This window comes from Apodemus sylvaticus, chromosome 3 (assembly GCF_947179515.1).
Source record: "Apodemus sylvaticus chromosome 3, mApoSyl1.1, whole genome shotgun sequence".
In the NCBI taxonomy this organism is placed as follows: Eukaryota; Metazoa; Chordata; class Mammalia; order Rodentia; family Muridae; genus Apodemus; species Apodemus sylvaticus.
The window spans coordinates 138,499,735-138,526,286 of record NC_067474.1 but is presented as its reverse complement, the minus strand read 5'-3'; the positions used below and the strand labels follow the sequence as shown (position 1 = coordinate 138,526,286).

Genomic DNA, 26,552 nt, shown 5'->3' with positions numbered 1-26,552 from the left:
CTTTCCTTTCTGTCCCTCCAAGACTTGATGGCTAGGAGTGGAGAGAGTGTCAACCAGGGACAAGGATGGGAAGTAATGCCACAGGTACTACCAGATTTAAATAAGCATTTAATTAAGTTCATTAGTATTTAATATTGCTTTTTCAATTCCAAAAAGTTAAATTTTCACTTCATAGCAGATATTTTAAAGTACAATATTAAGTTTATACAAAATGAGCAATTAAGCAAACACCATTATTTCACATTCTTCAAAAATACAAATTCGTATTTATTCTTTTTGAGGGTTGGAGGTTTCTTCCTTTGGAAGTACTGAACCTGTAACGTTTTCATATCGCTCAGTGGAAGTCCGTTGTTCCCATGTTTTACATTTAAAATAAATTTGATACTTTTACATAATTCAAATAAAACTATTTGGGACTAAAAACTTGTCACCAAGACCACTGGCCAATGATTAGTTTGTGTTAGAAAAGAGAAGAGTTTGTGGCCTTTTCTGGCTAGATCTAAGCCAGACAACCGGAAAAGCCTGTTTTCCAGCCACTTTCCTCAAACTGCGACAAGAGGTAGTTCGCAGGAAGAGGGAAGAGCTGCCAGGAACTCCAACCTTAGTGACATTTTCTCCAGAGCACAAAAGATGCAGACTTGACTCAAACAGCCCTTGGGAAGCCTGAGGACACCCGAGGCGCGGGCGGGCAAGCCCCGACTCAGCACCTCAAGGGACATGGGGACACTGCAATAAACACCCTACATTTTGGTGGAAAAAAGTTTATGAAAACATTTCCTTTAAAAACAAAACAAAAAAGTAGAAATTGCATTGAATTGAGAAAGTGACATGACATTATCACCTATTTTTGTCCCAGTAGGCCACCATCCAAGGAGCAGTGTATGGTTTTTAAAACACCAGTTCTACAAAAAGGCTGTACTATAATATAACTTGACAGATTCAATTTAACTTGCATTTTCAATTCGGACTGAGAAGCCCACATACCGCCTGAACAGTGAGAAGTGCCCAGGCCAGTGACCAGCCTCCCCAAGAATAGGAGCATAAGCCAGACCCCTTTATCTTTGCCCCAAGAATATGCAAGAAACAGACCAGACAGACCAATCAGAAATACGTATGATAGTTTTGTGGCTCATCCCCTTCTACTTCATATAAGAGATGGACAATTTCCCATATGTCGTAGCAAAACCACCTACAAACTTCAGCTGTGAAAATCTTGCTTTGGCTGAAGTATATTTAAAATGCCTCTACAGTTGGGAATTTAAGGGTAAGTGGGAGCTGGTGAGGGAGGTTATAGGGCTTTGTAAACAGATTTGATGAAGCATGGAAGTCATTCTGCTTTTGAACCAACAGAGGTGGTGCAGAGCCTTCCAACATATTTCTGATTGGGAGTGTGAAAAAGCTGTAAATGCCCAATAGTAGTGCAGTTCCACAAATCAAGTCTTAGTGACACTGAAGAAGCCTTTCGCTTCAATAGATGTGATTAGAAAATATGAAATTCTAAAGGTGCCAGGTTTCTACCTAGGAACAACCAACCCTTCCTTTCAGGAATCATTTTGTCCTGGGGGAGAGGGCAAAGAGAACGGGAACCAAGAAGCTATGAAAAGGGGCCTGCCTGCCTCGACAGTCAGCAAACAGCTGCAGCAGTTCCGCGGAGGGCCTGAGGGGGGCGCCCCGGCACACGGGAAGGCTTGCATAGATTGAGCAGCTGCTGAGATGCCAATAGTGGTTCCCTCTGGCCAGCTTCAGCCTGGGGCTGATGGAGAGGCAGGCCAGGCCGCCACGCGGGGATAGCCACTGTCAAGCTACGCATATATTGCACCCAAGTAAGTGCTCTTCTTTTTACACCTCAACTTTTATTCTGAGCAAAAAATAAAACTTTGTGGAAAGTATATATATGTATATATACATACACAACAGAAATTGCAGCAATTGGGTTAAAGATAAAGTAACCTAAAGTGCTTTTTATTATTTCTTTAAAATATCAATATGAGGTTCTGCAAATTTGTCCCTCTGGACACATTCAGCATCATACAAAGCCTCAGGAAAACCTCAGGCACCTCCATTACCCCATCAGCCCACTGCCTTGACCCGGAAAACAACCTTTTCCCATCTACTGACTCTGAAAGGGAAGGGAAGCCCGGCTGCCTTCTGCCCAGAGGGTGCTCCACATCTCAGGGCCTCTCCTTGGCATTGTACCATCATCTCTTGAACGGGAGTAAGTCAATAAATGACAGTACTCCTGTGGCCACACTAGTGCTGCCCCTTGAGGTTGGTCAGACTCTGTCAGGGACACTGAGCTGTCTTCCCTCAGCCTTACTCTCCTGCTCGGGAAGGACCACACTTATAAGGCAATATGGTGGGACCAAGAATACCTGACCACCTCCTAGGTCCACCAGCCCCGCTGCCAACTCGTCTCTTGGAAGAGCTATACTGGAGATGCTAGTGGTAACCCAAGTCTGGTCTACAGGGTGACAGTGGGGATGGCTGTCGTGGAAGGCGGAAGGAAGGGCTTAATCGACCCGCCGGGATTCACTTTCCTTGGCCTTACCCTAAGGTCACTCCCTGGAGAAACTGCTCTGTCCATGAAGGGTCTTTCTGGCTCTAGTTTAGCCAGGAGGCTCTTCTCCAAGGTCCTTGGCATTAGAGGCTGGCCTTGTGGAAGGATGGGGGAAGGGCCAATGGTACAGAATGGCAGAAGTGTCAGTCTCCCCTGTTTCACACACTGGCTCTCCACAGCCACTGACAGCAAGCAAAGACCTCACTTTCCAAAAGCTCTTTGGATCCGAGAGTCTCTTGTGTTCTAAAATCACTTAACTCCTTTACCTCTAAACACTTCAGCCTCAACACTGCTCACATGTTTCCTCACTGCTCTAACTGTGGAGGGCAAAAAGCCAAGGACCTAGGAATAGACCATTAAGAGTGCAGCCCTAGCTAACCAAGAAGCCATAGTTAAACCATCAAAACCTTCCACACATCCTTCCTAGGCTCCTGTTTCCTTTGTCAGCTCCCAGCAAACCAGACTCCCGCTCATCATAGGCAGAGTAAGAGGGAGGGCCATTACTACCCCTTGATACAAGCTCACTTTGGGGTCCCATTCACTGCTCTCCTCAGAGGTTATAAAGAGAGACGGCCCAGGACAGCCTACACCCAAGCAGCTGGCTCCCCAGAAGGACTAACAACTGTGCCAACAGAGGGCTCTTCCCACCTTGCAGATTTCTGCCCAGGTCTATGGTTGTCCAAACCCATCAACCTTTTTTTTGGGTGTGGGGGGGTGTAGAACATCAGAAATTCACATTCCTGGTCCAGTCCTGGGATGGGAGATCTGTTGCTTCTACTTGTGCCATTTCTCCTCAGAACTGCTGCCATGACCGTCTTAGCCAACTGTCCCTAAATATCTTGCCTGAAGACAAGGGTCACCATCCTAGCTGGCTCTGAGGAAAGGCCCAGACTGCAGGAGGGCAGCAGACCCTGCTCCTTGGGGCCCCTCCAGTCCCCAGACCCAGCTACCTTGAGCTTACCAAGTACTGATGACCACAGTAAATAGCCAAAGGACAGCCACACCCCCTTTCTCCTACCGATTGTACTTAAGTTTGAAGAGGCAATAACCTGGAGCCACAGGCAGGGAGACGGGTATAATTCTATATACTAATAAAAAAAAAAATCCTGTAACACAACGAAACATTCCAAATGAGGTAAACTGACTGCAAGCTTCAGGCTTTTTGGTGGAAGGGAAATTTTTTTTTTGTTTTACCCTGAGTAGAATATCATTTTAGGTTTTTATTCCTTTTTGTTTATAGACCACATCCTCCTTTGCACTGTATGAGGCTGTATGCAAATCTAAGCGCCTTGAGAGAAGCAGATGGGAAAGGATGACAGAAGCCTGGCTAGGACTGGGCTCCAGAAGGTCTGCCGCCGGCCACCTGCTGCCTCAGCCAACCCCGTAGATCTGTACCTTCTCTGGAAAAGCAGCCCTTCTGCTCTGAGGAAACAAACATTATTGATGGCAGGAAGACCCTGGCAGCCACCGGCCATAAGCCTCTCGTTCACTTTAGGATAAAATAGGGCGTTTCCTTAGGAGAGAAGAACTCCATGACTCAAGCACTGACAAGCACTGAAGACTGGAAAGAGCCAAGAAGGCAGGCCAGGGCTGTGCTAGAGACAGCTCTAAACTCCAGCACATTATCAACATCTGTCAACAGCTGCCTCAGGGCCCTGTAGAACCACGGCTTCACTGAGGCCCTGAGGCCTGCAGCTACCTGCTAGGACTGAGCAGGATGCAGGGCAGGCCCCTCTGCATCTACTCCAAGCTCCACAGAAACCAAGCGCCAACAACAACAAAGCAACTCACCCTGTCTACCTCACGTCTCTCACCTGCCCGTGCCACCACCCGCTTTCACAGAGCGGTGGTCTGCCTCCAGGTGCTGCCTCAGATCACAAAGCCACAGAAGAGGACAGGCACCCAGCACTGTGAACTCTCCTGCCCAATCCACAGTGACCCCAGTGCAAGTGATGGGCAGTACCAAATTGATGGAAACCACACCCTTTCATTTAGAACTTTTATGCATACAAGTAACCTTAATTTCCAAGTTCACATAACAATAAGCAAAAGTGACATACAGTGCAGCCAGACAGTTCACTTATAACTTAGCTTTTTTTTCTTTTTTTTTTCTTTTTTTGTTTTTTTGTTTTTTGTTTTTTCCTCCAAAGATCAGTTCCTTAAAATGGATGTTCCTGGGATCTGAGTAAAGAAAATCCATCTGAAAGGTGAGGCTTTCAGACGGCAGATTTCTTCATCCTTCCCATTTCTGACCCCATGATGGCAGCATCACACCCGGTACGGTACGGGACGGGACTTCCTGCTCACCCTGCTCCCGGAGGGGTGTGCGCACAGCTGTGCCCCTGCCCTGGAGAAGCTGCTGGCCAGGCTCGGTCCTCTACCCCTGCAGTAGTGCTTCACTGTGAACCGGCCCGGACGGGGGTCCAGGCTCTGGAGGGACAGGAACTCTGACACATCCATGGCACTTAACATTCGGAGGGTCTGAGGAGCCTCAGCCTGTCTGCTTTGCTCACAGGAAGAGGGTCCAGCGGAGGAGGATGGGGGAGGGCAGGGATGAGGGAGAAGTCTAGGGTGGCAGTTGCAGACTGGGCCCATCGGGAGGCTGGGGGTTCGGCTCTGGAGGGGGTGGGGAGGAGCAGCCCTTCCTCCGGCCGGCCGCCCGCTCCTTCGCAGAGTCCCGGCACGCACACTGACACTGACAGGCCTCCTCTTGTTTGATGATGATCACAGGAACACTGAGGCCAATCTGCTGAACAGAGCTCCCTGTGAGAGAGGCGAAAGAGACGGCTCTTCAAGTGGCCAGGAACAGGCATGAGGGGCGGGGGAGCAGGGACTGGGGCGAGCTGAATGCCTGTTGGGCAGCAGGTGTGACAGGCAGGGACAATACCATGCTTTGGGTTTTGCTATGTTTTAAACTGGTCCAGGTTCTTTCTCAGGGAAAGAGTCTGTGAGGATTCTCCCATCCAAGATGATGCTTCCTTCTTGGAAGAGCCACCCACATAATCTAGAAGCACCCTGTCCCTCTGTGCCGCGTGTGTGCGGCCACAGCAGATGCCACCCTTCTCCTCCTCATATTCTGGGCTCTTCCTTTTGCTTAAACTTATAGACAGTGCCCTCATCTGTCAAGGGCCAGCTGGCTCCCCCTCTCTTCCTGCCCAGGTGGTGGCCCCTGCAGGCTCTGCAAGCGACCGACCACTGGCGGGCAGACCTGAGCAGCAGGCACACACACTCACGCATGCGCACGTGCCCTCTCCACACAGCATAGGACCTGCTCAGACCCCAGCTCCCGAGGTCACTGAGCTTCTCTGTATATGTGGCTCATGTTTACGTGTGGGAGACGTCGCATGATCTCCTCCCCAGCCAGCCTGGCAAGGGTGCCCATTCGTCTCCACTCTCACTTCACCCTCGTGTCACGCTCTGTACACAGCCAGGTTCTGTGTACAGCAGAGCTGAAGGCTAGTAAGAGACAAGGGTGGGAATGGGGTGGTTGGAGGGCTTCCTACATGTTCATTATGGCCTTTGCGGGGTCAATGAATCTCTTTGGGCCCCTGTTGTTTTCCAAGACAAGGTTCCTCTGTGTAGCCTTGGTTGTCTAGAAAATCACTCTGTCAGCCAGGCTAGCCTCAAACTCACAGATCTGCCTGCCTCTGCCTCCTGAGTGCACACGGCACCACTGCCCACCTCCTCTTAATTATTTCAGTTCACTTGCCGCTGAGTTTACCAGACTGACCTAGAAGTCACTCTGCAGCCCAGGCTAACCTGGAACTCAGGAGCTAAATTCTCTCAATGACCCTGGCCTTAGCCTCACAGTGCTGGCAGTGCAGGCCTGAACTACCACACCTGGTTCCGGGTTTAATACATAAAAAGAAAAATTTTCAAATGAAAGTTCTGGTTGGGGATACAGCTCAGTGGTAGAGAGCCTGACTGCATATGTGAGTTTCCGGGTTCAATCCTCAGTACCAGTAAAAAAGAAAAGGAGCGCTGGGATGGAGCTGTCCTCCAGCTGTTTCTGACCCAGATGCTGCTGCTTACTGTAACTACACAAGAGCCCCGTGAGCCCCCTGCTCTCCTCAGTGCTAACTGTGATTCAGCCTCCTCTTCCCCCTGGTTCCACTTACAAGCTCTATCCAGGGGGAGACCCTCAGACTACAGAAAGGATGGAGCCCACGTTTTCACCAGCAGCACGCGGACTTCTGGTCACCACAAGAATATGGGCTACTCTGAGCTACGGAATGTCAACTTAAAAAATTAACAAGTGAAGCAGGTCAGAGAGCCAGAGATTTTCCTTTAAAGCTCATGCGGATTCCATACCTGTGCTACTGGCCACTGGGACTGCGGTGGTGAAGTACACCTGCTCCACTTTCGATGCTTGCTGCTGAGGGAAACACAACACAACAAAATCACATCAACAGCCACTCTGATAGGGCAGTCATCCCAGGCTCCAAAGGCCCCAGCTGTAGTGCTCACCCAAGAAGACAGACACCCTCAGTGTTCTGGCTTCTTGTTTGTGCACTGGCTGATATGAGGTCACTGGCCTGTTTGACATTCCAGCTGACATTATAGCTAGCTTTGTCCCAGTTACTTTCCTGCCCCCCAGCTGCCTCGTCCAGTGGACTGTATGTGTCCAGAGACCCCTTCAGGGTGCTTCTCCCCCCGCCCCCACCATATGTATGTGAGTGTACTGTCATCCTCTTCAGATACATCAGAAGAGAGCATCAGATTCTAATAAGATGGTTGTGAGTCATGTGGTTGCTGGGATTTGAACTCAGGACCTTCGGAAGAGCAGTCAGTGCTTTTAACCACTGAGCCATCTCTCCAGTCCCCAGGGTTGCTTTTCTCAAGTGATGGCCTTCTCAGAGGGAGGTGTGGGCTGGTTCTTCCCACCCTGATTCTCCTGTGAAAGCTATAAGGTTCCTTTCCCCACCCCGTTCCCTCTACCCCCGGGGTCTAGAATGCTCACCCAGGGCGACCTAAGGTGTACAATCACGAGCACAGCACTCCACGGCTCAGGACAGCCCCACCGATCTTGGGACTTGGCTAAATTGGATTCATGTCCAGTGATTTGGACTTTGTCATTTGTTTGTTTTGTCTTTTGAGACAAGTTCTCACGATGTAACCCAGGCTAGCCATGAACTTTGGTTACTCCTGCTTCTCCGTCCCAAACTGAGATCATAGCCAAGTGATTTAACTTATTAGAGCCATGGTTCCCTACAAAAGCTGGAGTGATGACCAAAGACCCTCTCAGGGACTCTAGAGATGAATGGGCTGGCACAGGACACTTAGCTTAGAGCAGCCGGGAGAGATCACTGTCAAGACTATAAATTGTGTTCAGGCATACAGTACTCATGAGGCTAAGGCTAGAAGCTCAAGGCCAGCCTTGGCTACATAGTGAGTTTGAGATTAGACCTAATGCAAGTTACCCTCATCTCAAAAAATGAAACAAAAAACCAAACCAAGCCAACAACAAAAAAAATCCCAAAGAACAAATAAACCTGTATTAGGCTTCCTCTTTACTTCCTATTAAAGGGTTTCTAGGGGTTGGAGAGATGGTTCAGCACTTAGGTGCATTGGTTATTCTTCCAAGGACCAGAGTTCAATTCCCAGCATCTACATGGCAGCCTCTATCTCTAGTTCCAGGGGACCCAATGCTATCTGCTGACCTCCAAAGGCACTACACACATGCGGTACATAGACATACATGCAAGCAAGACACTCATTCACATACAAGTATTAATATTTCTGTATTCTTCAAGTCTTGTCTTAAAAGGGCACCCTTTTTTTTGTTTGTTTGTTTGTTTGTTTTTGAGACAGGGTTTCTCTGTGTAGCTCTGGCAGTCCTGGAACTTATTAGCTCTGTAGACCAGACTGGCCTTGAACTTGCAGAGATCCACCTGCCTCTGCCTCCAAAATGCTGAGATTAAAGCTGTGCACCATCTCCCAGTTCTAGGAGATCTGTCTTTTTTCCTTCCTTCCTTCCTTCCTTCCTTCCTTCTTTCCTTCTTTCCTTCCTTCCTTCCTTCCTTCCTTCCTTCCTTCCTTCCTTCCTTCCTTCCTTCCTCCTCCTTTCCTCCCTCCCTCCCTCCCCCCTTTCTTTCTATCCTATTTAAAGCACAACAAAATATGCAGAATGAGTCTGGGGAGAATTCTGATTTCTGGCTAAGACATAGACAGAACTATAAAACGCGATGAGGCTGCGGGAGGGGAGCTCAGTAGTTGAGCAGCTGCATTGGTTTAGTTCCCAACACAAGGATAAAAAGAAAGGATGTAGACACCAGTCCTTCCCAACCCTTGACTTTTGGATGGGGATGAACACGTATGATGTGGCTTTAAAGCCCAGGCTGACCTAGAATTTATTACTGCCCATCGCCCTAAGCAAAGGGATTATAGGCGTGAGGCCATGTTTAAAGATATGTAAATGATTCATACAGGGAAAGAAAGAAGTTTTGCTTTAACAGCTCCCCAAGGGCAGATCCAGAAAAACAAGGAAGACTCTAAGTGGCAGACTGGGACAGAATACTGGAAAAGCTATTCTAGTGACCCTGACCATCCAACAGGAAGCTGCCTCCAGACGTGGCTGCCCAGCCATTTCCAACCGTGGTTCCAGCTTGTTTAAAGCCAGGGCTCAGTGCCCACTTGCTCTGTGTGGTCATGAAGCCTCTGAGGGAATGAACTCTCCAGCGGGAGCTCAGCTCTGGGGACAGCCTGCCAATGTTCAAACCTCAACTTTGCCTTGTATGGGCCTGTCACCCTATTATGGCTTCTGAGGGCACCAGGCTGGCATGGGGTGGACAGACATACAGACATCACATGCATATACAAAATTTAAAATAAATTTGGAAAAGAAAATTTAAAAAGTGCTGGCAAGAGGGCTTAGCGGAGCCAGGCCTAGTAACCCAGGCCTTTTATCCCAGCACTCAGTAAGCAGAGGCAGGCAGGTCTCTGTGGGTTTAACGCCGGCCTGGTTGGTCTACAGAGTGATTTCCAGGACAGCCAGGGCTCTGTAGAGCCCCTATCTCAAGAGGAAAAAAAAAAGCTAGCAGATATAGACAACAACCACCAAGAGATGTCTCCGGGGCTGTGCTCCACACGTGCCATGGCACGCCATGTTTCTCCTAAGAGGCTCAGAGTCATCCCTGTCAGAAGGTAGGAGCTCCACAGGAGGGCTTTGTTTTGCTTGGTTTTATGGCTGGTATTATCGGGCTCTTCACCTGTTGCTATTATTAATATTTTGGTCTCCTTACTTGATGTGCATCTTAAAATAAATCATGCCTTCCATTTTTCTGTATCCTCCAGCATGGACTCTGGCAACTAGGCTCTCAAGACACAAGGACACGACAACCAAGTCATTTCCAGAGTCATCAAGAACACATTTTTAGCAAAGCACCCTGGGGCCTGGATGTGCTCAGCGATGGGCGCTATCTTGGCACATGCAGCATGTGCGTGACAATGCATGGGTCTGCTCCCTGGAGAGTCCAATCTTCTGATGTTATAAGGTGAATGTTGTGATCTGCTAATGTTGATCCAAAGCCAAGGCTATCCTGGGACATATGCTACCCTCAGGCCACAGGCTGAGCATGCCTGAGTGGCACTCATGTGATGTGATTAGCTTCAGAGGGAATATTTGTTAGGTAAACTTTAAAGCTGTTTTTGTCTTTATCTTAGATACATCTATTCCCCTGGATCTGCAATACTTTATTGGGGAAAATAGCTACATGGATACATGTTTCAAGGCAGACATGTTAGCCATTTTCCTTTTGAAGTAAAAGATTCAAGGCTAGGATATACTCAGTGGTACAGCACTTGCCTAGCATGTGTGAAGCCCTAGTTTCAATTCTTAGTACTGCTGGAAGGAAGGAAGGAAGGAAGGAAGGAAGGAAAAAAGAAGGAAGGGAGGAGAAAAGAAGGAAGGAAGGGATGAAGGGAGGGAGGGAACAAAGGGGAATGGAAGAATGGATGAACATGTCCTCTACATACATGTCACCCCACTGGGTGTGCTTATGAGTAATACTTACAATTTGTTCTTGGTTTTGTGGTGAACTGGTGGCACCATTCAATATCCACTGTAAGTTCTGCTCTCCCATGACTAGGCTGGACTGCAGGATGGCCGTGTTAGGAGTTGGGGTGATGGTTATGGTGGGATTATTAGTTAGGACAGAGTTGGCACCCAGGGGCAGAGTCTGGACCACAGCAGGCAGGGGCTCAGTAGTACTTTGTGGTGGGGCTGGTGCTGCCACGGCTGATGCCACTGTTGCTGCCGATGGAGGAGCCCCAGCAACAACAGAGAGTCCTGGTACGATGCTCTGGGGTGGGGCCTGGGGGTGTGGAAGAAACTCTTGATGATTAGCAGCAAACTGTGTGCTGTGGGGAGCAGGCACTTCTGGAGGTTGTAAGAGAGCAGGGGGGCTGCCGAATGCAGCTGTCTGGGAACCAGGTCCTAGGGAGGGAGCAGCTGGAGGAGCGGACGGAGTGGTGGCTGGCAGCAGAGGCTGGGGTGGCTCGGAGATGCCAGGCTGCAGTACCAGGGGAAGAGATAAAGACGCTGGATTTCCTGCAGGCGGTGGGACGTCACTGACGGACTCTGCATCGCCATTAAAACTGTCAATCAAGGCAGCTGTCAAGGAAAAGAAGAAACATGTATCCACATCCCAAGCCTTAGAGGCACCCCAGAGAAACAGTCTTTATGGCCAATCCTGTCACTGCTAGCTGGCCTGCTGCACACTTCACGTGCCTGCTTCCTGCTTTCTTTTCTGCCTTAGGTCCAAGTGCCAGGCTTCCTGATCATACACATTTGACAGACAGGCACTAAGCAAACTTAAGTAGAACAGAAGTGTTATATTGGGCCAGGCAGTGGTGGCACACACCTTTAATCCCAGCACTTGGGAAACAGAGGCAGGTGGATTTCTGAGTTCGAGGCCAGCCTGGTCTACAGAGTGAGTTCCAGGACAGCCAGGACTACACAGAGAAACCCTGTCTCGAAAAACAAAAAAACAAAAACAAAAACAAAAAAAATTATTCTTCTGCAAAGAGAAGAGGCAAGCTCTGCTGGCGTGACTGGTCAGGAGACATCTGACCATGGAAAGCTGTATCACAGACACTTCCATTCTAACATAGTGTCACCTACACATGTAAGAAACCTCATTTGTGGGTCTCAGCCACTCGTGAACAAAGCAGCACACTAGAAGGAGAAACGGCCACAGCTCCTGCAGGTTTCTTTTTGGCGAGCAGTTTTGTTTGTCATACCAGAAGCCAACCAGAGATTGAAAAGGAGACCTCCCTCGAGTGAGCGTCACAGGGTTGGAAACGGGTAGACTGAAAAGTGAATCGCACCTGTCTGCAGAGGGTCGTCCTGAATCGCGGGGTCGTCGGAATTCTGGAACATTGATTCAAAGATGATTGCTGGTGAAATTGTGCTGAGGTCCTGGTCCTGTGTCTGACAGGGAGAGAGCGGTGAGATCTGCCATCCTGACAAAGTCCTCCCATTGAAGAGCACACACAAGCAGGGAACCAGAATGACCGTTTGCTGGGATTCCTGCCTCTAGCTCCTTTGTATCCTTTGTAGGTCCTGGAGACCTACCCAGGGCCCTGCAGGCCTCAGGCGAGCCTCACATTCCCGATCTACAGCCCCAGAACTCTTTTTTTTTTTTTTTTTTGAGACAGGGTCTCGTTAAATTAGTTGATCCTAACTGCCTTGGTCTTTGTGCACTGGGACCACAGGTGTGAGCCATCCTAGCCAGCGTTTATCTCCGTCCCCGCCTTCTGCAAAGGAAATACATTTCCCTGAAACTGAGACATGAAGAATCGGTGGCTCTGACCTGCAGGCTGATGACCAGGCTTTGTCTACAGTTCTGCTAGAATGCAGACATGTGCATAGAGATGCCATTTTTACAACACAACAGCAGGGACAACAAGTAGCTGTGACAGGGACTACGAGCTGCACAAAGCCTGAACTGTTTCCTCGATGACATTTAAGAGGAAGAGATTTGGGAGTGGGAGGAGGCTTGGGAGCACAGTGCACCCTGGATCCACGTGGTACTATCAGTCATCTATAACTCCTTTCCAGGGCACTCAACACCCTCCTCTGGCCTCCATGGGCTCTAGTCATGCAGTGTGCAAGCAAAACACTCATGTACACAGTAATAAATCTAAATCTTATAAACCCTGTTTAAAAGACCAAAGCCTACAAACAAATCAGATTGTAGTCTGTACATTATTGCTATAATTTGGGTCATGGAAACTCATGTTAATTAAGCCAACGTGATTCCTTCTTTAAAAAGAGACTGAAACTCACGCTAGGGCTTAATCCCCATAAGGCTGAGGCCAGTGAGGGTCAGATAAGGCCACCACAGAGAGGTCTAACGCACTGGCCGCTACTGGCTTCATAAAGGGAAGCGGCTAGGCTGGTAGCACAAGCCTTAACCAAGCGCTTGGGTACTACAGACACACGGACCTTTGTCAGATCCTGACTGGCCTGTGCTGAAAATCAAGAAAGAAAGGAAAGAGACCAGGACATTCATACTCTACCTTCCCACCAGAAAGGCCACTACTAAAGCACACGTCCTGTCATCCAGGATGCAAGGGTTTTCCGCAAGGAGACAGAAAGGTCAAGGCCAGCCCAAGTTTTGTTTTGTTTTGTTTTTGGTTTTTTGGATTTGTTTTTTTTTGAGACAGGGTTTCTCTGTATAGCCCTGGCTGTCCTCGAACTCATAAATCCACCTGCCTCTGCCTCCCAGAGTGCTGGGATTACAGGCGTGCGCCACCATTGCCCGGCTATGGCCAGCCCAAGTTTAAGGCTAGCCCAGGCTACATGTGGAGAATCCTGTTCCCCAAAATAAATAAAGGAGTCGAGATAAGGGCTTAATCTGTAATGCGCTTGCCATGCAAGCAGAGGGCCTGAGTTTGGATGCCCAGTGCCCACACCCCCACAAAATGAAGGAATAAATACAAGCATGAAAACAATAAAAGGCAGACAGAGGTGCGCGCCTGCATCCAGCACTGGGCAGGCAGAGATAGGATTCCTGAGGCTCACTGACCAGCCAGGCTAGTCACCATGGTGAGTGCTGTCCCAACAACTAAAGCAGAGAGCGATGCAGGAAGGCACCTGACAATGACCCTGACTTCACCACCATCTCGGGGTCATACCTGCACGCGAGCGCACGCACGCACGCACGCACGCGTGCACGCACATCCAGCCCGTCAGCTTTGGGCTTCCAGAGCTGTGAGTCAAAGTAAATATCTTTTCTGTAAAACTGTGCTATTATATTGTCAGCAACAGAAAACAGACTGAGAGAGTTAATTCCCTACAGTTTGCCCCTCTGATGCAGTAGTGACATATTATCTTCCAAGGTCATTAGTATGACATTCTAATGTGCCACAGTAAGAAATCAAAACTAAAAACCTCAGTGACAAAAACCTGTGAAAACCTTATACTTAACAAATACCACAGGCTAAAGGCGTTCAGAGAGGGCTGGAGCGACCGTCGGCTCAGTGGTTAAGAGCACACACTGCTCTTGCAGACCTCAGTCCCCAGGCCCCGTGGTCACAATCACCTGCACCTCCAACTTCAGACGAATGCCTCTGGCTTCCACAGGTATCTGCACATACCTCACGCACCCTCCCCTCCTACACAATTTAACAAAATGAGAGGAATTCTGCTTCAATTCTCCTGTCTACGGTCCACTTCCATCTCAGAATTCTATGTGGGAATAAAAGTTCAGGAAAGCAAGAGAAATTAGGGTGACAGCAGGTAGGGACAGCTGTGACACCTGGAGTGGATGTGCCTGAGCTGTCTAAAGGCTTCAGTCGAATGCATCCTAGACCAGTGCAAGCCAGGGACTCCCAAAGTTAAGTTGTGTTAAAATAAAGGGGTTTTTGTTTGTTTGTTTGTTTTTCGAGACAGGGTTTCTCTATGTTTCCCTGGCTATCCTGGAATTTACTCTGTAGACTAGGCTAGCCTTGAACTCAAAGATTTGCCTGCCTCTGCCTCCAAAGTGCTAAAATTAAAGGTGTGCTCCATCACTGTCTGGCTAAAATATTTCATGTGAACTGCAAATGAAAGTAATTGAAAGCAATCTCTCCAGGCATGGCGGCTCCTGCCTATAACCACAGGGTCCTGGAGGCTGAGCAGGAACAGGACTGTTAACGCTGGCCTGGGCTACAGAGTGGGATCCTGTCACAAAAGAACAAACTTAAAAATGAAGGGGAAAAGGAGGGAAGGAGGAAGACATAGGACTCTGAGGGCGGCTCAGTGCATGAGGGAGCTTGGCACCTAAGTGCAAAGACCTGAGTCTGAACATGCAGAAGACCCAGAGACAGTCACACCGAGCAGAGTGAGCCTACGCAATTCCAGCTTTCCACAGCCAGAGAGACAGGACACAGCACCCCCAGCTCAGAGAGACAGGACACAGCACCCCCAGCTCAGAGAGACAGGACACAGCACCCCCAGCTCAGAGAGACAGGACACAGTACCCCCAGCTCAGAGAGACAGGGCACAGCACCCCCAGCTCAGAGAGACAGGACACAGCACCCCCAGCTCAGGGACCAGCGAGCCTGATGGAAACAACAGAGACTCAGCCTCAAAATAACTAACCCAGAGGTGAGCACCAGATCCTTAGACTGCTCTGACCTATGCACAGTGGCACCAAGTGTTCCAGACCTCAGTGGTGAGATCACGGAATGAGGGAGGGGGATGGGGAAGGGGAGAGGGAAACAGGGGTGAGGTGGGGGTGTGTGGAACAAGAGCTCTGTACAAGAAGGGTTTTGTGGCCCAAGCCTGTAACTCCAGAACTCTGACAGGGGGACCACTGTGAGTATGATGCCAGCATGGACTGACTATAGAGCCAGATCCTGTTTCAAAGAAGGTATTGTATAATAAATCAAGTATTTTGTTCTGTTCTTGTTTCCAGAGGACTGAATTCATTATGCAGCTCCAGCTGGCCACTATATAACTCAACCTCACAGTTGTAGTAATCTTCCTGCCTCTGCCTCCCAAAAGTTGGGATTACAGGTGTGCACACCGGACTACAATTCATTCCTTAAACTGAGTGTTCCAAGAGAAAAGGGGAAGGGAAGCAAGCTCATGAGGCCAAGCCTGAGAGACGACCATGTCTGTGCTGGTGCCACGGCCTGACGACTCACAGTATGGCACATGGCCCCCTGTGCAAGGACAGCACCTCAATAAAGGTGCCAACACCGAGAGCGAGAGAGGCAGACAGGGAGGGAGGGCGGGGCTGAGGCCTTGCTGGGCTTCAGAGTAAAGCCCCCGGCTGCAGAAGTAATGGGAAGGACTCTCCAAAACAGAGGTGAGGGCAGGCTGGGCTCTGGGTCAGTGCAGGAAACACAGCTGGAGTTAGCCAGGTCCAGATGCGCTCCAGCCCAGCAACAGGAAGGCCCAGCCTGGTGGATGCAGTCCCTTCTCAAAGGGACACATTTACACAGACACCCTTACGACAACATCTCATGCAGATTCACCTCTTGAGAGTACCAAGTTCCTATTACTAAGAAACATCACATTGGTCCTATTGCTTTAAGATACTGTGTCCTTGGCTTGAAAGACTTAAAAACTCTCCAAATCTGGGATAAACGCTGGGTGTCATGAGCATACCAGACGGACGAGGGGACAGGATTCTTCTTCACAAGGATAACTAGGCTGGGAACGGCCTCACTTTTCACAAACTCCTTATGGCTCCCATCTATCTGGTATCTTCGGTGGCCTCGGAGCTCCTGAGGCCTGGCCAGAATGGGTTTCTCTGCCATGTCATACAGATGGCCCCGTGGGAAAAGGAGGCTGCCCACACAACTCTGAGGTTCTTAGCTCAATCCCCAGAACCCAAGTGTCCTCTGACTTCCAGTGTGTACAGTGGCGTGCATTTGTACACACAAGCGTGCATGTGTGGAGTAAATAAACGTTAAAGGCATACTGTACCCGGAAGTCTTAGGTAACCCAGGGCCTCCTAGACTGCCTTGAGAACAAGCTTTAGGAAATCTGTTCTATAATATGAATGACAATCATATGGAAAGTTTAATTTCTCTTTGCATTTGTCCTCGGATGAAGCTATCTCTGACTTAAACAATTTTCTTCTGCTGACTCACTGTTGAGTCTAACCTAAGACTCTCTCCACAGTGTTGCTTCTTTGCATAAATCAAACATGCAGTGGAGTCACAGATATTTTGGCGATCAGGTCAGTTCTGGGAAGGCAATTCTCTGTAACATTCTCAGAGACTCCTGAGACTGTACTTAGTTCACCAGGCTTGAGTGCCGAGCACTTTACCCACTGAACTGTCTTGACAATTTGGCTCTGAATTTATTTAGTTTTCAGTCCTAAATGTCCCCAGTATTGCTTGCTTGCTTGTTTGTTTTTGCAGCGTAGCTCCTTGAGTCTTGCTGCTCGCACCTGTCAAGTGCTAGGACTGTAGGTCCTCACTTTAAGGCCCATGTGCCAAGCCTGGCTTGTTCTTTTTTTAATTTATTTATCTGAGAAGTTTTCACTTATACAGAATAGGTTTACCACAAATTTCTGGCAATCCTCCTGTCTCATCCTCCCAAGTACTGGGATTAGAAGCATATTCCAGCATTCTTGGTTTCATTTTTTTCTCAACCAAGATTTCCTATTTGTGTAAATATATTCATTTATGTCCACGACCAAATGTTAGCTATGAAATTTTCCTATCTGGGTTGAGGATTTAGCTCAGGGACAGATATTTGCCTAGCATGCATCAGGCTCTAAGTTAAAGTCCCCAGTACTACAACATACTAGCGTGCATTTGTGTATGTATACATGTACACACACACGCACACACGCGCACACACACACATACACAAGGTGAGAGTGGGACTCCAGGTACTGTGCTTGCCTAAGTACAGTCCCCAAACACAGCTGATTCTGTGGTTGTAAGGAGAGCAGAGCCTACATACACCTTAATTTTTTCTTAGAGACAGATCTCAGGTTACTCAGAACTGTCTCTGGTGATCCTCCTGCCTCAGTCTACTAGGAGGTGAACTGACACACACAGATAAGAACCTACAGCCTGTAAGTACTGCCATTGGCTCTATTAACCCCCAAACTTCCAGAAATAGTTTTTCAGTTCAGTATGCTAGCTCACATCTGGAGTCCCAGCATCTGAAAGGCTAAAGCAGGGAGTCTATCCTGAGTTTGAGGGCAGCCTGGACTGCATTGAGTGGTACTGTCTCAACATACGAGACGACTGATAAGAGGAAGCATTTTCCCACAGCACTGCTATGTCAGTCAGTCAGTCAGTCAGTCAGTCAGTCAGTCAGTCAGTATTTAAACACATTCAATTACATTATTCACTACAAAGAGTGGCAGAACATCTAGGCAAGCATACACCTCAGTCAGAGCTGAGAAACCATGACAGCAGCTAGACAGATTTATGCTCGGACTCCATGCAGTGGCATGTTAGCCTGTCATGGAGCCACACAGATGGATGGAGTGGGCTTGCCCCTTAGTGGAGGTCTGCATAGGAGCCCTCTTCACAAGCCCTGTAAGGTGAGCTTGTAGAAGGAGGCAGCCTAAGGCAGGTCGGGATGAGAAAGTCTAGAAACTCTGAGATTCTGATACGTCCTTGAGGCCAAGCCACCTGTACCCGATTGCTTCACAGTGGCACTGTAGGCTATACCGTGGCCTTGGGAACAGTGCTCAATGAGTACTTGCCTACATTAGCAACATAAGGAATCTTCTGGGCCCAAAGACCACCGAATGAATGGCTAGGCCAAAGGCAATCCCAGAGTAGGAAAATGACTCCTCCATATCATCAACTGACACAGTTAAATACAGGAGGCTTCCAACTGGCTGCACTGTTTCAAAGAGAATTACTCAGGAACTTACTGAGCTGGAATTTTCTTGCAATTCAGAATCCGTGGACAGAAGGCCCAACTCACTCAGATAAAGTGAGTGATTTGTATCCTGTGAAAGGAAAAAATTCTAATTAAGCAACAAAAACAATACATAACAATTATTTATTGCAACTGGCATATTTTACACAGTGTATAATCGAATACTTGATCACCCAGTCCTGAAGGTCCAAATGTCACTTAAGAAAGGGCACACATCCAAAGCCAGGCTAAGTATATCGTCTCATTAAAAAGAAAGCAAAGACAAATGTACAGAGAACCCCTCCACTCTTATTAGACCATCTCCTCTCGTTCAGTTCTTCTGAGGCAGGATGTCACACAGCCCAGCATAGTCTCCCATTCTCTCTATAGCCAAGGATGACCTTGATTTGTGACCACCCTGCCTTTGTCGCCCATGTGCTGGGACTGCAGATACGAGCACCAAGCTTAGTTGTTTTTTACAAGTAGTTAGGAGTTGCATGTTGCTGTTGTTTATGTGTCTGTGTTTTGCATGCATGTATGTTTTGTACTTTGTGTGTGCCTGGTGTTCAAGGAGGCCAGAAGAGAGCTTTGGACCCCTGGAACTTGAGCTACAGATAGCAGGGAGCCTCCATGTGGTTGCTGGGAACCACACAGGTCCTCTGGAAGAACTCAGGTCCTCTGGAAGAGCAGCCAGTGCTCCCCCCCTCCCCCCCCCAGGTAGGGTTTCTCTGTGTAGCCCTGGCTATCCTGGAACTCACTCTGTACATCAGGCTGGCCTCGAACTCCGCCTGCCTCTGCCTCCCAGAGTGCTGGGATTAAAGGCGTGCACCGCCTCGGCGCGGCTCAGCCAGTGCTCTTAACCACTGAGCCATCTCTCCAGCCAGTGGCTAATAATTTCAAAATTATCTTATGATTTAAGTTGCAGAAACAGAAAATAAAAGCTGAAACAGCATGAAATTACTAATATTTGTATACTTTAATAGTTTACAAAGTGATTTCACTTGACTCATTTGCTATTCATGTAAACTGAAGAAGCTTTATTTTATACTCTTAATTGAAATACAGGAAAAGCAATGCTATGACAAGGAGTGATGTGCCCTGTCTACAGCTAATAAAGAGAGGGAAATGTAGTGTTTCTGACTGAGAAGTCTGTTCTCCTTCCATTCATATCTCCAGAGGGGCTCCTCAGAGTGTTACCGAGGGTTAACTATTCAAATTCTGCTGCTCAGACCATCCTGAACTCTGGATTCCTGAACATGAGTCATAATCCTGACCCTCCACCTATAGGATCCTGCTTCTATTCAAGTGGGTCGGATAGTCCCACCCATGCATACGTTGAACACACGCAGACAATTCTCACCTAACCACATGTTGCTTTCCAGTTTCAACAACCAAGACTGGAACCTCCACCTCTAGAGAAAGCCAGCAGCCTGTGCTAGTCTATGAATGCTGCAAGAGGAACAGGTCTGGACGGGTCAGACTGCAGAAGATCTGCGTTATCTGGGTGAAGTTGTCAGCGGCAGGCTGGACATGCAAGGCTGGCGACAGGGACAGGCCCAGGCTGGCACTGTCATCGATGAACCAGGGCGCTGCAAATAGCCTCTAACGCCCCAGACCAGGAGTCACCCCTCTACTGAACAGCAAATAGAGGCAGAGACGCACCCCCAAGACTCAACAGTGGTGGACTTGAGGCTCAGTGTGACGGCTATTCCTGATCGTCAACTTGATTATATCTGGAATTAATTAGCCCCTCCTCCACTCCCCCCCAAAAATGCTGGCCATGCCTGTGAGGAACTTTTTGTTTAACTGGATCCACTTGTAATCAGAATCTTTGAGGTGGGAAGACGCATCTTTAATCTAGATCTTTTTTTTTTTAATTTTATTTATGAGTATATTGTAGCTGTCTTCAGACATACCAGAAGAGGGCATTAGGTTCCATTACAAATGTGGTTACAGGGAATTGAACTCAGGACCTCTGGAAGAGCAATCGGTGCTCTTAACCTGAGCCAGTTCTCCAGCTCCCAATCTAGCTCTTTTGAGGTGGGAAGACTCACCTCTAATCTAGCCACACTTCCTGCTGGAAGTCTATATAAAGAACATGGAAGACAGAAACTCTCCCTCCTTCCTCCTGCCCTTGCTACCAAGTCCACTCCATCAGTGGCATTAGAGCCAACCTCCAGGATCCCGGCATCTCCTGAGGACCAGCTGAGACATCCATGAACTGCTACAAAATGAGGAACTAATTCTGACCCAATGAGCAGTTTCGCTGGGTTTTATCAGATGAAGAAACTGAGGAAGCCTGAAAGTAATCTGCTTAAGGACATGTGTTTAGTGACAGAGAATGGTCTGAACTGAAACTGCTGAGCACTAGAGGCCACCCCCCTTCACAATTAACATTACCGTGTCTCTAACAGTGCAGACCTTAGGAGGCTGGCTCTCAAGTCACACTGCTTAACTAAGTCATACTAGAGACAAGCTATGCACACCTTGAAAAGCTATTTAATTTCTCCTTGTTCAGAGGTATGTATATGTATGTATAATCAATGTATATGTATGTATGTAAAATCAATACAGATTATATATCAATACATATAATAATAAAACTACATATAGGCCGGGCGGTGGTGGCGCATGCCTTTAATCCCAGCACTTGGGAGGCAGAGGCAGGTGGATTTCTGAGTTCGAGACCAGCCTGATCTACAGAGTGAGTTTCAGGACAGCCAGGACTACACAGAGAAACTCTGTCTTGAAAAAACAAAAAAACAAAAAAACAAAAACAAATAAAAAAACAAAACCAACCAACCAAACAAACAAACAAACTATATATAGTACCAGGGTTGAGGGGATACCCAAAGGAGGCCCCACCTACTCAGAAAAGAAGGGGAAGGAGAGGGGGGAGGACTGTGGGAGGGGCTGACTGGGAGGGAGCAGTGTGGGGGATGTAAGGTAAATAAGTAAAAATAAAAATGAAAATTAAAAAAATGAAAAAAAGCAAGTTGAGTTTTCAATAGCAAGGAGGGAGCTCCACTGTTCTTAATAAGTGGCGTGGGAATAGTGACAAAAGTGACCTCACGGAGCTGTGAGGGAGGGAACACCTAGCAGACTTGGGCACATATTTAAATTCAACAAATATTAGTTACCACTAACAACTCAGGGCCCTTCTATTTATTTCTGGTGTGCGGCGGGGTTACAGGAAACACATGGAGGTCAGAGAGAGCACCTTGCAGGAGTCGGGCCTCTCCACCCACCGTGGTTCAGGGACTTGAACTCAGGCCGCCAGGCTTGGGGCAAGCACTTTTACCCACTGAGCCTTCTAACCAGCACTGAGAGTCCTTTTAAAAGGGTCCTTCACTGTTTAAAAATTAGAAACCACACACTTCTGTGCAGGCTGACTCTCCAAAAATATAAGCCTTATTTTAGACTTTGTGAATTTAATTATTCCGAAGGGGACCACTGAGTAAGTCAACCTGGAGCCGGTGAGAACCCCAGGCTGAGGGACTGACAGCCTTGCGCATGGCCTCTGCGGCCTCAGGCCAGAGCAGAGCAACTCTGCTGGAGAGTGGACAGGGAGGGGTCCGAAGTAGATGAGGAGGGGAGAGGTCTGAGGAGGGAGGAAAAGAAACACTAAAACCCAACTCAGCCTAGCCAGGCACTGTGGTCTTTAATCCCAGCATGCACTTGGCCTACGCAAGGCTAGTTAGGTCTACATGAGTTCCAGGACAGTCCAGGCGACATAGAGACACCTTGTCTTAAAAACCAAAACCAAACCAAACCAAAACAACAAAAACAAAACAAAACCCATTTAGCCACTTATTGCAAAAGTTCGAGCAAAAAAAAACAAAAACAAAAACAAAAACAAAACAAAAAACAGGAGAGGACAGAAATAAATCCAATCAATTCCAGACACATTCTCAAAGTAGAACAGACAGATTCCTCAACCAGCTTCTACTTCTTTATCCCCAAAATAGTAAGATAATGGTATTACTCACTTTCCAGGATTAACAGGTGCAGGCTAGTGAATACTACCAAGCTATAAACAGTAAGAGGGCTGGCAAGAGGGCTCAGTGGTCAAAGCGCCTGCCCCTAGGGCTGACAATTCTAATTCTAATTGTCCGAATTTAACCCTTGTGACCTACAGGATGGAAGGAGAGAGCCAACATCCGTGAGTGTGCACTCGAGTGCACACAACAAACAAATGTAAAAAAGAAAGAGCAAGCAACAGTACATATCCCAAGGTCTTTCTAGAATGGAACTGGAGAGCCAGGCGGTGGTGGCGCACGCCTGTAATCCCAGCACTCTGGGACAGCCAGGGCTATACAGAGAAACCCTGTCTTGAAAAAAAACAAATCCAAAAAACCAAAAACAAAAAAACAAAACAAAAAAAGAGAATAGAATGGAACTGGAGGAGAGTAAGATGGACAGAGACGGACGGGGGCTCAGAATTGAAGAGAGATGGCTCAGTGGTTAAGAGCAGTGGCTGCTCTTGCTGAGGACCTGGATTCAGTTCCAGCACCCACACTGCAGCTCTCAACCAGCTGTAACTCTAGTTCCGAGGAATCTAATGCCCTCATCTGGCTTTCAAGAGCACCAGGCACACAGGCAGTATATATACATATGTTCATGTAAGTAAACATGCATCCACATATAATAAAGTAAAAAATATCTTTACAACCAAAAGAAAAAAGAAAAAAAAAAAAAACAAACCAAACTGCCAAAAACTTCCAGAGGCCTTCTATGTGGCTTAGTGTCTTTAGGCAGATGCTCTTAAACCTTTTGCTTTGCAGACAATACAAGGGGCAAGGGAGCCCCCTAGACAAAGCTTGGTGCTCTGATATTGACGGATGTGTGAGGCAACATTAGCTTCCATCCCAAATGCAGTGCAGGCTTATCATCTGCGGCAGCCACAGATGGGAAAATGACGCTGCCATGAGTTCCAAAAGCAGGGATGGCAGAGCACCTTTAATCCCAGCACTCGGAGGCAGACCGGCAGAGCTCGTCTCTGCAAAGACAGCTCCAGGACAGCCAGGGCTACACAGAAAAACTGTCTCAACAAAACAAAACAAAAAACAGAAACCCCAGGAGTTCTGATCCAGGCACGGGGCCTCATGCCCACAACCCCAGCGCTTGAAGGACTACGGCAAGAGAACTATGGTGGGTCGGTTGCTGAGATTTTCTTCTCGAAAGAAAACTCAGAACTACTCGGGATGGGCTGTTTGCGCAGCCAGTAGGTTTCAAGCCCCAAATCTATGTTTAAAAAGAAAAGGCTGGGGGTGTTGTAAGCACCTGTGATCTGTACACTGGGGAGACACACCTGAAGGCCCCTGAGGCTCTCTGGGTAGCCAGCCTAGCCTGCTAGTAAGTTCCATGCCCATATGATAGACTGTCGCAAAAGAATAAAGAGAGGGACAGAGAGTAGCTGGGCAGCAAGACTTAAGGACATCCTCGGAATTCAAGCAGGTGCACACAGGCGTTGTTCTCTAATATGTATCCTTCCACACATGAATGAACACACATATACATACACACACACACACACACACACACACACACACACACACACACACGAACGAACGAACACGCACGCACGCACACATGCACGCACGCTGCGGAAGAGGCTCTGCCTGGGCCCTGGAAAGCTGACAACAGCCAGCTCCCCACACCTGCTGGATGGGAATACAGCAGGGCCAAGCAGAGGAACAGGGAGACTGGGGCATTTTTGGCTTCCAGCCTCCCAATGTAGAGACACAGAGATGCTGACCCTGTTTCTTTGTCCCCTAGTTAAGCAAGGACACCCCAGTAGCAGAGCACAGGAGAACACACCTCTGATCCATTGTGCTGTGGAAGTGCACTATATGCGGTGCCTTTGTTGTCGTGACCTTTCATGTGACTTTTGAGACTGTACTGAGTGCTAAATGTCTTCTCACAGCCGTTACTGGGGCAGAAGAAGGGTCTTTCACCTGTGGGAATGAAGAAGCTGTGTTAGTTTCACCACCAGGAAAGCTCTCCCCTTCTAATGGTGGGAAGGTCTGAGCAACGGAAGGTGATGATCTTCTCAGTCTTAAACGCTAGAGCAGCAGCCACAGCAGCAGCAGCCTGTGCTGGGGGGGAGGCCGCTGGCTTCCTCAAGGCTGTTTCTAAAGGGTATGTCTGGTTTCATGGCTTAAGGCTGAATTCTTGACTCAGTCAATCATGGAAAACACAGGATTGTAGGGGAAGGCCACACTGCCTGTGCTCACTCGCTCTCCTAGTTTTACAGGTCTCAAGAGGAACCTGGATAATTGGGTCTGGCACCTTGGCACACACCTTTAATCCTAGCACTGGGAAGGCAGAGACAGGTGGATCTTTCCAGTTCTAGGCTAACCTGATCCACTGAAATAGTTTCAGGTCAGCCAGGGCTACAAAGAGAAACCCTATCTTGAAAAACAAAAAACCAAACCAAAACAAAAAAAGTCAAAGAAACAAACAAAAATTACAAAAAAAGGAAGTGAGAAAGAAAAAAAAAACCCATGGAAATCAGCCTAAACTTACCAGTGTGCGTCCGGACGTGAGTTTTAAGGTGGTGGCTTGCTGCGAACGCTTTCCCACAGCCGTCGTGATCACATCTAAATGAATTGTTTAAGCAAAGACAAACCAGAGTCAGTAGATAAGAACATCATCTTGAACATCTCGTGCATGCAAGCCAAAGCAAACGTTTGGAATGCTAAGATCAGATTAGTCATAGTGGTTTTAGAGATGGGAATGAGAAGACTTAGAAAAAACAAACAACAACAACAACAACAACAACAAGCCCAAAAAACAAAACATGGGAGGTGGCAAGATGGCTAGGGCAGGCAGAGGTGCTTGCTACCAAGTCTGATGTCCTAGGATTGATCCCTGGAAACCACATGACGGGAGAGAAGCAGTTCTAACAAGATGTCATCTGACTGCTGCAGGTGTACTGCAAAACACACACACACACACACACACACACACACACACTACATAAATACATGTAACAGACAAGGGGTGGGGAAAAATAGTGGATGTGACTGAACCAACTTATGCAGCTCAGAGTCCAGGACAGGTATCCTCTAGCGTGTAGGTAAGGCAGGTGTTGAGAGCATCCCAACAATAAAGATCTGACCAATCACTGAGCAGTGACAGTGACACTATGACAACTATGCTGACAGTGACAGCCTATGTGGAAAACCTACAGCCACTGAATTACGATGTACCCAGCAAGGCTGGGTAATGAGAGCTGGACCTATAGACATGTATCTATAGCCTTTGCACCCAGGAGGATGCTAAGCCAGGAGGAGGCTCACAACTTCATAGATAGTCTGGCCTGGGCTACAAAATGAACCTTGTCTCAAAACAGAGAAAATAAAAGTGAGCTGGGAAGACAGCAGAAGAACATAAACCCAATGAACGAGGGTGTGGCTGTGGTCCAGAATCAGCCATAATCTACAGCATGTAGTAGTTCCCTCCCCACTACAGGAAAGGGCTCACACATCAGGCTGCCTTCCCTTTTTTTTTTTTTTTTTAAAGATTTGGTTTTTTTGAGACAGGGTTTCTCTGTGTTGCCCTGGCTGCCCTGGAACTCACTCTGTAGACCAGGCTGGCCTCGAACTCAGAAATCTGCCTGCCTCTGCCTCCCAAGGCAGAGGATTAAAGGCGTGCATCACCACTGCCCGGCTGTTCTGTATTCTTAGAAAGGTATTTGATGAAGCTTATCTGTTGTTGACTTATATGGTAGATACTTTTTCTTTGTATGAGGAAAGTACTGAGATCCTGAGTCAAGCTTTGGGGATGTAGCCTGGCTACAGAGTAAGATACTATGTCAACACCCCTTCCCTCCAAACAAAACATCCTTAGTTAAATGGTAAAGAGCCACCAAGTTATAGACAGTATCTGGTGCTGTCAGCCAGAGTGCCTTGAGCATCGAGGAGACCTCCCTACAGACCTGAGTGTGCTCGTGTGAGAAGGTGAGGGCGGGAGGCTTAATTAGCCTAGGGGTCTGCACACTCACTCTTATTTATTGCCACAGCTGTCACTAACTCATCTGTGCACATACAGGATTACTTGCTTTTTGTATCGCTTTGTCAAGATTCATATTGTTTACATTTTATTTTTATAAGTATGTATCTGTGTGAATACATGTCTTCTGGGTGCTGATATTCCCAAGGC

At 47.9% G+C, this 26,552-nt stretch overlaps 1 protein-coding gene across 2 annotated transcripts in view; it reads right to left on the bottom strand.

The window, feature by feature from the left end:
• Positions 1 to 95: 95 nt before the first annotated feature.
• Positions 96 to 26,552, bottom strand: part of Mtf1 (metal regulatory transcription factor 1) — a 46,725-nt gene continuing 20,268 nt past the window's right edge. The window contains exons 5-11 of one of the 2 annotated variants that reach the window (XM_052177305.1): positions 24,915 to 24,988; positions 24,207 to 24,343; positions 18,400 to 18,477; positions 11,885 to 11,987; positions 10,570 to 11,168; positions 6,869 to 6,929; positions 96 to 5,320 (exon numbers count right to left, since the gene is read on the bottom strand). In XM_052177305.1, the coding sequence (XP_052033265.1) occupies positions 5,124 to 5,320; positions 6,869 to 6,929; positions 10,570 to 11,168; positions 11,885 to 11,987; positions 18,400 to 18,477; positions 24,207 to 24,343; positions 24,915 to 24,988 (1,249 nt within the window). In that variant the 3' untranslated portion in view covers positions 96 to 5,123. Of the gene's footprint in view, positions 5,321 to 6,868; positions 6,933 to 10,569; positions 11,169 to 11,884; positions 11,988 to 18,399; positions 18,478 to 24,206; positions 24,344 to 24,914; positions 24,989 to 26,552 lie in introns of both variants that reach the window. The other variant, XM_052177304.1, reaches the window with a different exon arrangement.